Here is a 14,108-nt window from a genome sequence, read left to right on the forward strand (position 1 = left end):
CTCACGGGCTGCTGTAACGGGCGCATTCTTACACGGCGCGTGAAATTCCCTCGTGCTCAGGCTACATCCGAATCTGGTAATTCCATTCAATGATGCGCTTCGACGTCGGCAAGGCCGTTCTTCTGGTCGTCCGCCACGCGCTTTTTGACCTTCTCCACCTCCCTGTACCAGTCCGTCCGCAGGCAGATCCATACGCCCGCGGCGGCGCAGTAGACCAACGAGACGGTCAGGCCGAGCCACAGCCCGTGCAGCTGCATGCCTTGCCAGAACGTGAGCCAGAGACCGAAGGGGATGCCTGTATGGGAGGCAAGTCAGCAGCTATAGAAGCGTTAGGGCGACGAGGACGACTGACCGATCACGTAATATGCGCTTGATTGACAGGACGGTGGTGGTCAGTGACATCATGACATATGCGCTAACGACGGCGCTCACCTCAGGTTCAGAAGCGCGCCGGTAAACTGCAGGCGGGCGCGTGAGCGGTCTGATGAGGCGAATTGGGGGAAGGGGGAGTGCTCTAGTACACACCTGCTTGCCGGCGGCGCGGAGGATGCCCCCCGTGACCGCGCCGAGGCCGTCGAAGACCTGGAAGAGCGCGACGACGGGCAGGATAGATGCCACGAGCGTGACGACCTCTGAATTTGACAGATGGGTTGTGAGTTGGACCCGGCTCGCGGGAAGAGGCCCGATGACGTACCGGGATCGTCGTTGAACAGATACGCCCAAGACCGCCGGAAGATCAGGAACATCGCGCTGCACCCGCCGTGAGCGCCGCGTCCGCAGAACACGGGAAAAGCAAGGTGCGCACCTCCACACCAAGCTGATGCCGAGGGACATGAAAATCGAGGCCTTTGCGGCGACGCCGGCGCGTTTCGCCTTTTCTTCGCCGAGCAGGTTGCCGATTCTATGGCGTATCAGTAGGGACATACGAGAGATGCAAACCGAGGGATAGGTACCTCACGGATGTAGCCACGCTCAGCGCGAAGGGCGCCTGGTAGGTGGTCGAAGCTGAGACGAGCAAGACAGATTGTGTCGCGAGCGCGATGGGGCCGAGCCTGTGGTGGAACCATAAGCAAGCTTGAGATAATTGTGCTTGACGAGTGTCTTACATGCTAGCAGCGACTGCACATAGCATTGATGGTCAGTAAGCCGAGGGGCCCAAGATGGTAATTCAGCGGTACTCACGGCCCACTAGCTCCCAGGACCACCATTCCGATGCAGTCTGGCCTACATGCCCGCTCGTTAATCATCAATGTGGAAGTGCGGAAGGTGACATACCAACTCCGGCGAGACCAAGGTGAACCAATACACCAAGGCTCGTGAAGCAACGACGCGAAAGCGGATGCCACGCGGTCCTGGGTACATAGAAGATACCATATGCAATCGACGCAATCGAGATGAGGTTGAATGAGATAGCAGTTGCGATTGGGGCTCCTATGAAGCCCAGACGAAAGGGCTCGGGACCCCACACTGCATTGAGTCGGTCAGCAACTGTTAGCCCGTAATGCGACTTCGAAAGGTTCACCGAGAAGATAATTGAGGGCAGCATTGATAGGCGCGATGATAAGGATGATACGAGTGGGCACGGTAAAAAGGCCTTGGGGACGCTATCAGCCGCTTGCCATACACGAACGCGCTAGAACGTACCCTGAGACTGGAAATAGCGACTGAGAATGATCAGTTAAGGGGGCACAGTGATGGTGCTGAATAACCTACCGAGATATAGCGTTGAAGGTATACGCGGGTAGGCCGATTACAAGCCATCTCAGGTAAAGGGCAGCCAAATGTGCCACCTCAGGTTCCTGCTTTAGGAAGAGTAGAATCGATTCCGAGCTGAACCAGATAAGAATTATGGGCTACGGGCGATCAATGACGTATGCGTTCTGAAGATTAAACTTTAACTTACGAGCAAAACTGCGGCCATGACCACAGCTGGGAATAAGGTGAGCGCGTGCAGGGTGCGTTGGAGATGATGACTCACCCATTCTCTGGGACCAGAGGCCTACCAGCTGCGGTTGGGACGACGTCCACGCGCCAGGCAGCATGGTGTCCAGGGTGCTTGTGAAGCCCTGAATGATGCTGAAGCCTGTGACACTCGCCGTCATGGAGCCTAGAGTGGAGGCTGCGAGGGCCATTGTGGACAGGTGTCCTAGTGACACGACGGATGCGATCACAAGGGAGTACTCCAAGACATGAGTTCTGCATGCATTCTGGTCAGAGAGCAGACACGAAGAGGAGTCGTAGCGGCGTACCCGAACACTGGGAGCGTGTACTTGAGGAGGATGGCAAGTTCCTCCCTAAGCATGCTAACGGGACGTGCAACATCATTCCCGTCGATACGGTCGACTTCTTCCTCAATACGGGGGACGTAGGGTGTCAAGAGTGGTGTCGTTTCGGACGCATTGGGGTCGGGCGGGCCTGAGCGGTAGCCAGAGGAGTCTGGGAGGGGCCCCATTGTTGGCTTGAAAGGGGTGATGTAGGAGGTGGGGAAGCTGCGACGACGAGATACGGGCGAGCTGGCGTTCGGAATGGCTAACCCGTGGGGGTGGGCGTCTGGTACGGAGTCGTGGTCGGAGAATACGTGCTCAGAGTCGTTGCGGTCGTCAGTGTTTTGAACGTCTTGGGCGCGATGGGCAGCGGCGTAACGAGAAAGGAGGGCATAGTCTGAGGGAAGCGAGGAGGGAGTCGAATAGTGGACATAAGTAGACGACATGGCGCACGGAGAACTGTATTTTGCTGCTCGCGTGCCGTATGTCCTCTCCCAAGTGATATCGACAGGAGGCGCCCACGAACGTTAACATCGTCCGGCGTCTAGTTGAGGTCTTCTGATGCATTGCCGCGGGCGTCTATATGCCATCTCGATTGCCGGACGCGCTGGAGCGCTCAACACACGTTCCTTTCGTCACGCGCTGAGGCTACCGGTCGCCCGCGTCCGCCCGATGAGCAAGCATGGTGAGCGCCGAGCATCCTACCCACTCCGCGCACCCAGCTCATCTTCCTCATGCAACGTGCGGGCGCAGATGCGGCGCCTGTCCCATCTGAGAACATTCCAAGCCTCAGGACAGCCTACATTATCTTGGCGTCTGCGTTCGCATTTCTCGTAATCGGGGGCTACGCAACTTTCTTCAGCACGTTCCATCCCGCCACCGGCATCTGGGTAAGTTTGCGTTTGCTTATCGCCCCCTGGCCTCGACTCAACGCTCTCCCCTCGACACGTTCGATGCTTGGCCCATAGATTTTGGACACCCTCGCAGGGGATACCCATTACAAATACTTCATCGTCTTACTCGTGCCCACGACGTCATACTTTGCCATAGCAAACTGGGTAGGATGGCAATACTATCGCAACTCGTAGCGAGCCTCGGCCTGTGGACGCTCAATTGAACTGATGCCGCCATTCAGTGTCATGACACTGCACAACTTTTCTGAAGCTTCCTTCTGCGCACGGACTCGTCGTCGTCATCCTCCGCGTCATCCATCGCGTCCCACACGTCATCTTCTGCGCCCTCCTCATCGTCGCTGTCTGCAGCCGCTGCAGTCCACTGAACCCAGACGAGTTGTGAGGACGCGGCGAGCGCCGTCTGATGAGCGCCGCCGCCGCTACGTGAAATCGCAAAAAAAACCATCCCTCAAGCAATTCTGCGTGTCCTATGCAGCTACAAGGCTAAATCCTTGTTGAGACACGCCCCCCAGCGAGGAAAATAGGCGACATTGCCAGCTTCTGCGTGTCCCTGCAAGAAATCTAGTCTCCCGTAGGCAGACCATAAGTACCATGAGCTTTTTTATATGGGGAGAAATTAGTTGCAAGATCCCCCATGGGACACGCGGAACAAGCCGCTACATAGCGCACTTAGCGTCAAGGACATGCACTGAGCTTGAATCAAGCCCTCAAGTTGCTTTGAGAATCTTCGGAAATATGTGAAGATATTTGACCATGTAGGCCTTTGTATTCCGCTGGGTACATATGCGAAGGTGCGGTTGTACGAGTTATAACACATCCGGAATGGCTGCTAGAGCACTCAGGCACTGTGTCGCGCGTCAGGCACATGACCGTTCCCGAATAACGTTTGCGTGTCCCAGGGCTATCTAAAGGTTGCTTTCCTATCTCATTCCAGTTGGCCTCCTGTTCCACAGTCGCCCTGCCTTGAGGTCTGTTTAAGCGGCGACATTGCATCTATCTGCCTACCGATACCTAGTTCCCGAGTTCAGCGCAGACAATGCTTTCGAGTCTCCAGCGCGTGATTATACCTGGTACAATCCGGCGCTCTTTGAATCATCGAAGATTCTCAAGTGAATCCGTGCACTCCGTCTTTCCGGCAACTCTGTATCGCTTCCAGATACATCGCGAATCGAGATTGTTTGACAAAAGCCTTGGCAAGGATGATTGGGATCCTGAGGACGGTGTCGAAGTTCACGCAGATGGATTAGTCCATCCCGAATTAACTTCGGATGGTATGCTACGAATACATTCTACGTTGAACTACCACTAAGAGGTTATACTAGTCTCTAACGGGGCTCGTTTCAGGCCAAATACACATTCCATGCAACAAGTGACCCGAGAGTCGTACGAGTACTATATTGAAGCGGTCGATGGTGGCAAACCGGCAGCGAATCCTCATCTTTTATGTATTCGTAAAGGTTCGTTGAGCTACTATTGAGATGAGATCGGTATAACAACTACATGCAGGAACTAAGCTACCAGATAGCCTTGTGCTTTACCGGGAGAAGTACTCTCACTTTTCACTTCAGCCGTCGCGTCCGATGCCATTGATTGGTACGCTCAAGCCGTTATTGCCAAACCTCTTGATCAGTCAACTTGGCTCTATAGCTCTAAACAAGACACTTACCGAGTTCTACAAGAAAAAGGGTAAAACGCTTGATATAGACAAATGGCTTGAGGAGAACTCCTTTTTCAAAGCATCTTTAGATTATTTAGGGGACTGGGAGAACAAGTAGTAGGTGACTGGTCAGTCCGGGATTCCTCGGGAAGAAGCCTATTCTATCGTTGATTCATCACAAGCAAAACAGAACAGGCCACAAGTGAAGCTGCATTTCAAAGGAGACACAATATATAAGAGACTACGTGAGCAAACGGACACGCTGCATAGCATCACTTAACACGATTCATCTTATATCATTCCTTTCGCGATAACCTGTTTCCATAGCATCCGATTCTTCATGCGAACTCGGTCGCTGCGGGATATCGCTGCAGCCACTCTTCCTTCCTGAAAGACTGCGCATTTTTGCCGAAGAAGTCAGTATCAGTAATCTTGGTGTTCAGTTCTAGGAACACCATAAATCTTCATATATCAGTCCTAGAGTAGCAGTCTTACCATCTATCGACATGTTCTTCCTTGCCTGCATTAAATAATGATCCCCAAACTCATGGACTAGAATGAAATCTTCCGGAAGCTCGGTTCCTGTCTCGCTGTAGTATCACTTTCTGTTCTTGTTTAATCATGCCTGACGAACCTGGGGGGACAGCGTAGATATACATTGCTGATCCCCTGAATACGTGGCGGACAAGGCTCTGCTGTGTTGGGGAATTTGGACGCATGGAAGCACCGTTGGGCCCTGGGACATTTAGCTGTTAATCATCTCGCAGCGATAGCGTTACCCACATTCGTATGTAAGCGGATCAAGTAGTCTCCTGAGAGCAGAGTAGACAATTCCATCAACCTACGCCGGCTCCGGATACCCATGTCTGACCCGTTAGGAGGTCGAAGCTGCGCTGCGGTCGAAGGGGCGTAGCCGAACGAGAGCGCACCGACAATGCTAATACACCAGCGAGACCTGTGGCGGCTCTCTCAGTGCCACATATTACTACTTCATACAAGTCTTCGGTACGAAACAGCAGACTCTGCGCACAGCGGGCTCGTATATCTCATGGATAGAATATCTGGCGACTTGGCCCCTTGAGGGATCCTCCGTCTGAGCGTTCGTTTCCACAATCAAGCTGTGCAGGCGCCTTTTGTGAGGTGTTGTGTATGTCGACAATGCGTCTTTCTATGCAACAGAATGTACGGCCTAGTGTGCAAGGTCATAGGGAGCGTCGCTCGCCGGCTCCTCGCTGTCTTCGCCTGCCTCGTTGTCAGACAGCCGCGCGAGCACCACGCTGGGCACTAGGTCCGCCTGAAACCTGTAGGGCAAGGATACTGTGCGACCTGCATTTAACTGTGCAGGTCCGTACGAGGGCGTGGAGCCCATTGTTAGGAGCCACTGGAGGTTCGAATACACTTACGCCGTATGGGTAAACCAAAGGGATCAAATTGAAAATAGCATTGCTAGGGTAGATGGAATTATATTCATGCCATTCAATAGTAGCGACGTGAGCATAATTGTGCGGAATATTTCCCACCAGCCAAACCGGCACGAAACCATGTGGCATGGAAACGGTCACATGTGTAATTGCGCTGAGGCTCACGAAGGTTGTGTTAAGTTCAAACCTGGAGGGGAATGTGCCAGGGCCCGACACTCCTTTTTTGGCTTAAGGTTAAACTCAGTTCAAGTACGGCACTGTTTTCCACAATTCAACCCCGGTTTGATAGCGTGGCCTGCCCGTGTACACGACTTTTCTGAACCTTCTTTCTGTGCACGGACTCGTCGTCGTCATCCTCCGCGTCATCCATCGCGTCCCACACGCCATCTTCCGCGCCTTCCTCATCGTCGCTGTCTGCAGCCGCATCCGCTACGCGCATCGAGTCCGAGATTCCGTCCCAGACGACCGCCGCAGGGATGACTTTCATGTATAACTTGTCGACCACCTCGCCTTTGTGCTCTTGCTGCTGACCTTCTACCGCCGGCGGAGGGAACGTACTGTGCAGCCGCAAGAAACGATCTTGGCACGCCGACGCGAGCAGTTCAGGCGACGGCGCAATGGAGGAGACAGCACCAGATAGCCCTAAATGCGATCTGAGCACGCAGACAGGAATAAAATACCATTCAGCGCGTACCCTTGTACCCGTAAATGACTCTGCCATTCCGGAGGTCTAATGCCATCAGATTGTATCCGTGATCTCCTACGAAAACCTCACTATACGAATCATGAGACAACGCATGAGCGGAGAAGACTTATCTACATACTGTTCATGAAGTCCCTTTTCGGCGGTGCTGATACCGCCCATCTTTCCAATTCTCTCCCAATTCGCGACTGGTCGCCGGGCGGCGCGTGTGTCATATCTGCGAATGTGTCCTTCTTGTGTGCCGGCGAGGAGGTGGTGGTGGGAGATAGAAGACGAGGGCTGCAGATATATAAGGGCTGTAATGTGCACAGGGCGTCGAAGGCCGAGTCCATCATTAGGCAACTGGGAAATGAAGAGTCAGGAAGTAGTGGCTAGGATTATTTGGTGACGCACGTTCTTTGATCGCCAGACTTCCCCGGGGAGCAACTGGTCCCGTTTTCTCTTTTTCGACTCGGATCCAGAGTCTCCGGCTGGCAGGCGAGTGAACGCAGCCTCTGTATTCCAGACGGACAGCTCAACCTCGTCCCCACCATATGCAAACGTCTCTCCGCTGTGGGATAGCCGCCAGTCGCAGAGGCGCATCGGGAGGACGCCAGTCTGAGTACTAGGAGCATTTTCTTCTGCGCCGAGGTGCACGAGCCGTAATGCGCCGTTCGACGTGCATGATATCGCATGTCTGCAAAAGGGTCAAGACTTTGCCCGTAAGAGTAATATGGGCGACTGTGCACACCTTTCCCGCACTGCGAGTCCGACATATCGCTGGCCCTCCTTCAAGCGTGTCTCCTTCCACTCATGCACGACACTCGGGCCAGCATCGTCGCTTATTCTGATCACAGACGCTGTCCCGTCCTTGCGTGCCGTCGCCAGCTTTCCTTGAACGTAAGCTCGTAAGAGGGTCCGCCGCACTTTGTTCGTTCAGGTCGAAGACGAACTTACCAAGGAGCCTGACTCCGTGCTGCATACAGACAGCTTTTGCACGGCCCTCGTCTTGCCGTCCGCGCCGCCCTCCGCGAGGACGAAGCTATCCGCCTTCCATTCTTTGAGGTTCTCGCCCTGGGAGTACCGGATGGACTTGACGGTTCCGAGCTCGTCGCCAGTGAAAAATCGAGGCATCTCTGCGCGAGCGAGTCTGCAGAAGCGAGAAGGAAAGTGGGCGTGACGCACCGATCTCCCTTCAGTCACATCTGTGGGCCCACGTGGGTCCCCGATCCCGATTGATGATTGATGGTCACGTCACTCTTCCCCGGCGCGCTCAGGCCTGCTCACTGCGCGAGTCGCCGCCGATCTCACACTCACGGACCTGCACACCATGGACGGCCCGCTGAAGGAGCTAGCGAAGCTGGAGAAGCTGGCTTCCAATGCCTCGGCGAAGGGGAAGGCGCCGAATATCAACGACTCGCTTGATGCGCTGCTGCACTCGCTACGTGAGGTGAAAGACCGCCTGCAGGTCGGCTCGGCGACGGAGGACACGCTGAGCATCCTTGCGAGGACCGTCGAGGGGAAGAAGAAGGAGGTGGACGAGCGGCAGAAGGAAGTGTACAATACGCTCAACAGGCTGGGCAAGACGCTCGACAAGGTGCGTGCAATGAGCGTCCCCGCTCCTGTGGTGAACAGTTCTAACAATTCGGGGTGACAGAAATTCTCCTCACCATTACCGTCATATCCGCCCCTCTTTGCGTCGCCAGAGGCTGTATCCGCGCTAGAGCGGACAGTTGCGCTGCACTTTCTCCGGACTGGTCAGTTCAACACTGCCGAGGCGTTCATTGAGGTGCGTACCTGAGTCGCAGCGCAGGTTGTCTCCCTCACTCACGTATTCGTGCAGGAAGTCGGAATGGACGTTGACGCAGAGACGCGAGGCAGATTTGTAGACCTCCATCATACGTTAACCGCATTGAGGCAGCGGGACATCCGAGCGGCATTGGTGTTCGTGGTATCTCGCCTCTGGTGGTAACGCTCACCAAGGGAATCTACACAGGTGGACAGAACAGAACCGCGACTTCCTCCGCGCACGCTCGTCATCACTAGAGTTCTTCCTCCACCGCTCGCAGTACATCAACCTGCTCCTGGCCACGCACCCTCCCGACGTCGCGTCAGCCCTGTCCTACGCCAAGGCCGCATTCCCTCCGTTCTCGTCAACGCATGAGCAGGAGATACGCCGCCTGATGACGTGTGTGCTCTACCTTCCCCTCGCGCGTCTGCAGGCATCGCCATACGCCGACCTCGCGTCGCCCTCGCTGCACCTCGACCTGGAGCCCATGTTTGCGAAGGAGTATTGCGCGAGCCTTGGGATGAGCAGGCAAGTCCCGTTACGGGTGGTCGGCGACATCGGTGGCGGGGGCGCCCTGGCGCGGATCGAGAAGGGACGCAGGGTCATGCGGGAACGCAAGAGCGAGTGGAGTCGCACGGACGAGTTGCCAGTTGAGCATCGTCGGTGGCGTTTCTGAGGCTCTATACTAATCCAAATTGACCCAGATTGAGATACCGCTACCACCGCAGAACCGCTACCATTCAATCTTCGCGTGCCCAGTTTCGAAGGAGCAGTCCACCGATCAGAATCCGCCCATGATGATGACTTGCGGCCACGTTATCACCAAAGACAGCTTGCACAAGCTCAGCAAGAACTCTCAGTAAGTATTTATTCGGGAAAATCCTTCCACAATGTTGCCGTGCTCATCTATGCTTGCGCAGACGTGTCAAGTGCCCGTATTGTCCTGTAGAATCGCAGCTGGCGGCTGCCCTGAGGGTGTACTTCTGATCGACGTCAAGTTGGAAGTGTATTTTTTGCATTGTACTGATATCCCAAACATTCCCGTGTACCACCATTAGCCACAGCATCGTGTACGACAGATATTGTAAATGACTCATCAGGCTTCACGCGCACGACCGAGATGGAGAACATCAAATTGAGTGACGGGCGCTTCACTGACGCGTCGCACGTGAGGACGTGTCGAAGTCGCGTCCACGTTGAATCTCTCCTCCGGACTACATCATGCTGGTCCGTGCTTGTTGACATCGTTCTCGAGCACCAAACCTCTGTCTATAGCATAACATGTCGCGGTTCCGACCTGCACGCGCGTCGTCCCCCATGAAGCCGACGACTGCTCCGGCTGCCGCCCTTGCGAATGGTCTTCTCACCGAGTCACGCTCTTCTGTGGCTATCCCTGAGCTTGTGGGGCTCTCTCCCGAAGAGGTTGGATTTATTGATGCCGTTATTGAGCGCGCCCCCGCTACCGCCACAACCTTCCTGACAGTCTTCAAGGCATACAACGACATCCTGCAGGAACGAGGGTTAGATCCCCAGAATGAGGTCGTATACTATGGTAAGCTCTTGAAGCTTGGAACCCTGAAGGGAAAGAATTGGGGGGAGAAGTGGAGTGCGATCAAGGAGCAGCAGGGCTACGTGGCTGGGACGAGTGGCGGCGCGCGAACGACGCGGGTCACTCGGAATACACCCTCTGGCAAAATCAAGACGCGTCTGACCACTGGAATGCCGAAGTCCCGTTTAGAGGACACCTTCACCCTTCAGTCGTATCCGGAGGACACGGAGTCTGTGAGGACGGGCGATATCACAAATACCCGGACAGACATCCCTCAATACGGCGACACCCCACGGCCGCTACGGCGGCCATTCTCGCCCTCCATCAACACGACCAACAATTCCCTAGGTCTACATACTGGGCCCCCTGCATCGGCCTTTTCTGCAGAGACGCCTCTTTCTGCGCCTTTGCGGCGCGTGCTGCCAAATCGTAGGCTTGTCCCTTGGGCAGACGACGCTTCTGAAGTTACAGACGATGTGACAGTCTCACCATCAACGATTCCTCCGTCATACAGGGCAGCTGTCCGTGATAATGCACCATATAGGACTGGACATGTGGCCACGCCACGCCCACAGTCCAAAACAGCCCTCAGTCGAGCGGGCTCATCATCGCCCCCTCCCGCCCCAATCTCTATGCAGCTGCGTGGACTTCCGCAAACCAAGGAGCGCAGGAACAGTATCATTAACGAGGGCGACGCATGGACTAAGATCAAGGAAGCACAAGATTACGAGGAAGCGGATCACTTTCGAGAAGACAGACTCCTCGAGCGGTGTTGGGAGGTCTGGAAGCAAGGTTATCAGTGGATCATTGTATGTTTTAGTAGCTGGTTCTCTGTAACATGCTCACGCGCGTCACGGACATTACTCTAGACTACTCATGAACAAATTGCCAACGCAAGGGATCATCTCATTTTACGACTGGCTCTTCAGCGGTGGCAGCGACGCACTGAGACGTATCGTGAGCTACATATGCGCATCTCTGCACTCTCGGACAGGCGTCGCATGAAGCTTGCCGTGCAAATTTGGAAAACAAAATGGAAGGAAAAGAGGCAAGCAGTGTGGCGCGAGTCGATGCGGGCGCGCATGCAGACTGTGCGCCAGAAGAGGGAAGCGAAGCTACTGAAGGACGCTTGGGCAAAATGGCGGCAGTCGCACCGTTCGCACTTGTCGGAACAGCATTATGCAGATCGACTTGTTGTGCGATTCTTCAAGCGTTGGAGAACTCGCCTCGAAGACTTGGAACAGCTGGATGCTGCCGTAGATCATTTCCTCTACGAGAAGGAGGAAAGATCCGTGGAGCGATGCTGGGACATGTGGCGGAGGGCGATGGAGATGCGTAAAGCGGAAAGAATGATGGTTGAGCGGGTTGACCTAAGGATTATGGGGAAAACAATGGAGGTATGGAAGCACCGCGTGTAGGTCCTCATTCCTCATAGTGGTATGTCTTGCTAACGACATGCTCCGAAGACATAAACATCAAGTCGCGGATGACTTCTATAATCGTGTCATTTTAAAACGAGTCCTCGGAGCATGGAAGGCAGCACGAGACCGGATACGGGCAGGTCGTTCAGTTTTAACGGGTATTTCAGGTTGATCATATGTTTCCAGATGATGGAACGTCGTGCCGACAAGCACATGGCACGACAAGATGATGTCTTGGTCAGGGCAGTACTGCGAGTATGGAAAGCCCATGAACGTGGACGGTTACTAGAAGGTGTTCGTGGCGCAAAGCTTTTGAAACAAGCTTGGAGTGTTTGGAAGCAGCGCAGGCTACGTCTACAGGGTTTAGAAGGTTCGCATGCCCTCCTTCAGTCTTGTCGTGACATCGCTGAAACTGGTCGCCCTAGACCTAGCGCTGGCGTTTTCGACGCGTGCATCTTCTACTGTCGTATCATCTTCCTTGCATAGATGGCGTCAAGTATATCATACACACCAAAATGCTCAATCTTTCGCAGTTCACTATCATTCAGCTCAGCTTCGTTTCAAGATGCTTCTTGTCTGGCGATTACAGCTGAGAGCCAGGTTGAGAATGGTAAAGGAGGCTCGGCTCGCGCAGAAATATTTCCTGCAGAGGCGGTTTTGGAAACAGTGGAAGACCCAATTCGCACAGAAAAAGCTGGACAAGAAGTTGGTGGACTTTGAGGCTCGTCTTGCCCGACGGCATTTCCTTGGTAATACTATATTTGCCGTTTCACCCTGCACAAGGCTGAAGATTCTCCTCAGAGTGGCTCAACCTTGCACGACGTCAGCGACAACGGAAAATCGCCGAGGAGATCGTCCAGCAGCGTATCGACATGGTCAGTGTAAATATTGCTGCGAGCATGCTGAAATTGATGCCCCGTGCAGCGGATCATGACACAGTCACTGACTCATTGGGTGAATCGTGTCGTCGATATTAAAGATCGAGAGCTCGAGGTGGACCAGCAATATCGACGAAAACTTCTCGCGTGAGTTGATATGTATTGCTTGATCCTCGTGTGTTAATCAGGCCTTGCTGCTAGTGGGTCTTTTAAGAAATGGAAGGCACTATGCATTCGGCATGTCGAAGAGCTCAGCCTGATGGAGAGTTATCAGGATGTCAAGAGAGAGGGTAGGTTGTTTCTCTTCGACTCTTCGTACCTGCATCTCAAATCTGTCGCAGAAAACATGCGCAGAATGTTCTACAAGTGGTTGGCAGGAGCCAGGAATGCCCGACACAGGCGGCTATACCTACAGCAAAAGGAGGACGAAATGAAGATGACGGTCATCGCTGCTGCATGGGATAAATGGCGCGAACGCTTCCTTGATATTCGCTTGCAGCCTATGGTCAGCTCCTGCATGAGAATCAATAAACTGAGTGTGGTGCTGATCACCAATCGTAGGCGGATAATTTCCTGTTGCAGAACCAGCAAAATCTCATGTTCCGCGCGTTCGGTATCTGGCATGCGAAGACCAGGGTACGTACCACCCTAGTTGCCGGCGAATCTCTGTGCTGACTGACTATGCAGTCGCTGCCCGCTGTGCGATTCCACGCATTCCATGCCAAGCTGAAAGCTTGGAAAATCTGGCGCGACGCCATGCCTAGAGCACTACAAGCCCGACAAGCGCGGGAGATGGACCGCAAATCAGTCCTATGTATGTCGTTCGAACGTTGTTACCAATATCCTATCATTAATTATAACTACAGCGATAACGTTTGAGAGATGGCTTAAGGCCTACAAGACCAAGATTGAGCTCAAGGCTGTAGCGTAAGTGGTTTAATTTATGCCGAGAGCTAAGCTGACGGTATTGCATAGTCGTGCACGATATCTCCGACTACCTACTGCTGTTCCCCGTCAAAACTCAGACTATCCGCGATCGAATGCTCCGCCCCAGGTGCCGCGGACAACCTTCTCGCGACCGCCCCGTCCAATCAGCCCCCCAGACTCGGAAGCACTCGGACCTTCGAGTGTACCGCCTGCATTCTCCAGGCCATTCTCTGGGCGTGCCGGCATCGCTAGCTTGCTCGCCAAGGCGCGATCGGCCTCCCCAGAGCGTACGAATAGGCGACTTGCGGAATTGCGAGCCCCAACGAGCATCTCACGTCCCAAACTGTCAACGCGAGCGAGTACTACCCGGGCGGCGAGTCCGACATATTCGCAGGCTTCTCTGGGGGCAGACACGACGGGCAGTGAGTTCCCTCGCCCCAGGTCGACTGCTTCTGCCGGGGATATGGGACGAAGCAGATTGTGGCATGAGCTTCGAGACATCCAGTTGCGCTCCCGGCCCCTCTCCGATCGGACGAAGTCTCGAGAGCTATGACCATGCAAGAAGACCACTATTTATTGATGATAAATTATCAACTATCGTACAAT

The 14,108-nt window shown here is 54.3% G+C and overlaps 6 protein-coding genes across 6 annotated transcripts; 4 read left to right on the top strand and 2 right to left on the bottom strand.

The window, feature by feature from the left end:
* Positions 1–86: 86 nt before the first annotated feature.
* On the bottom strand, positions 87–2,710 carry POSPLADRAFT_1135540 (hypothetical protein; the record flags this gene model as incomplete). The annotated part of the gene is made up of 11 exons (XM_024484589.1): positions 87–295; positions 353–369; positions 433–458; positions 526–632; positions 695–750; positions 806–901; positions 927–1,074; positions 1,183–1,224; positions 1,276–1,467; positions 1,979–2,196; positions 2,250–2,710. The coding sequence occupies 11 exons, from the start codon at positions 2,708–2,710 to the stop codon at positions 87–89; spliced, it is 1,572 nt and encodes a 523-aa protein (XP_024341983.1).
* A 288-nt stretch (positions 2,711–2,998) lies between these two features.
* POSPLADRAFT_1136405 (hypothetical protein) lies at positions 2,999–3,352 on the top strand (the record flags this gene model as incomplete). The annotated part of the gene is made up of 2 exons (XM_024484680.1): positions 2,999–3,154; positions 3,233–3,352. 2 exons carry the CDS (start codon positions 2,999–3,001, stop codon positions 3,350–3,352), a joined length of 276 nt encoding a protein of 91 aa, XP_024341984.1.
* An 826-nt stretch (positions 3,353–4,178) lies between these two features.
* Positions 4,179–4,983, top strand: POSPLADRAFT_1065122 (hypothetical protein). The gene is made up of 3 exons (XM_024481903.1): positions 4,179–4,449; positions 4,501–4,635; positions 4,685–4,983. Exons 1-3 carry the CDS (start codon positions 4,215–4,217, stop codon positions 4,951–4,953), a joined length of 639 nt encoding a protein of 212 aa, XP_024341985.1. The 5' UTR covers positions 4,179–4,214; the 3' UTR covers positions 4,954–4,983.
* A 1,041-nt stretch (positions 4,984–6,024) lies between these two features.
* POSPLADRAFT_1044598 (hypothetical protein) lies at positions 6,025–7,714 on the bottom strand (the record flags this gene model as incomplete). The annotated part of the gene is made up of 7 exons (XM_024478571.1): positions 6,025–6,216; positions 6,239–6,443; positions 6,598–6,898; positions 6,951–7,030; positions 7,081–7,301; positions 7,353–7,635; positions 7,701–7,714. The coding sequence occupies 7 exons, from the start codon at positions 7,712–7,714 to the stop codon at positions 6,025–6,027; spliced, it is 1,296 nt and encodes a 431-aa protein (XP_024341986.1).
* Positions 7,715–8,261: 547 nt separating this feature from the next.
* Positions 8,262–9,832, top strand: POSPLADRAFT_1178852 (hypothetical protein). The gene is made up of 6 exons (XM_024488621.1): positions 8,262–8,535; positions 8,596–8,727; positions 8,782–8,882; positions 8,935–9,376; positions 9,432–9,586; positions 9,648–9,832. Exons 1-6 carry the CDS (start codon positions 8,269–8,271, stop codon positions 9,712–9,714), a joined length of 1,164 nt encoding a protein of 387 aa, XP_024341987.1. The 5' UTR covers positions 8,262–8,268; the 3' UTR covers positions 9,715–9,832.
* A 176-nt stretch (positions 9,833–10,008) lies between these two features.
* POSPLADRAFT_1134261 (hypothetical protein) lies at positions 10,009–14,055 on the top strand (the record flags this gene model as incomplete). The annotated part of the gene is made up of 14 exons (XM_024484454.1): positions 10,009–10,797; positions 10,915–11,085; positions 11,146–11,690; positions 11,743–11,845; positions 11,884–12,067; positions 12,123–12,446; positions 12,499–12,572; positions 12,622–12,722; positions 12,777–12,865; positions 12,917–13,080; positions 13,137–13,211; positions 13,263–13,389; positions 13,442–13,502; positions 13,551–14,055. The coding sequence occupies 14 exons, from the start codon at positions 10,009–10,011 to the stop codon at positions 14,053–14,055; spliced, it is 3,312 nt and encodes a 1,103-aa protein (XP_024341988.1).
* Positions 14,056–14,108: the final 53 nt, after the last annotated feature.

Source organism: Postia placenta (genome assembly GCF_002117355.1).
Source record: "Postia placenta MAD-698-R-SB12 unplaced genomic scaffold POSPLAscaffold_3, whole genome shotgun sequence".
Lineage (NCBI taxonomy): Eukaryota > Fungi > Basidiomycota > Agaricomycetes > Polyporales > Adustoporiaceae > Rhodonia > Rhodonia placenta.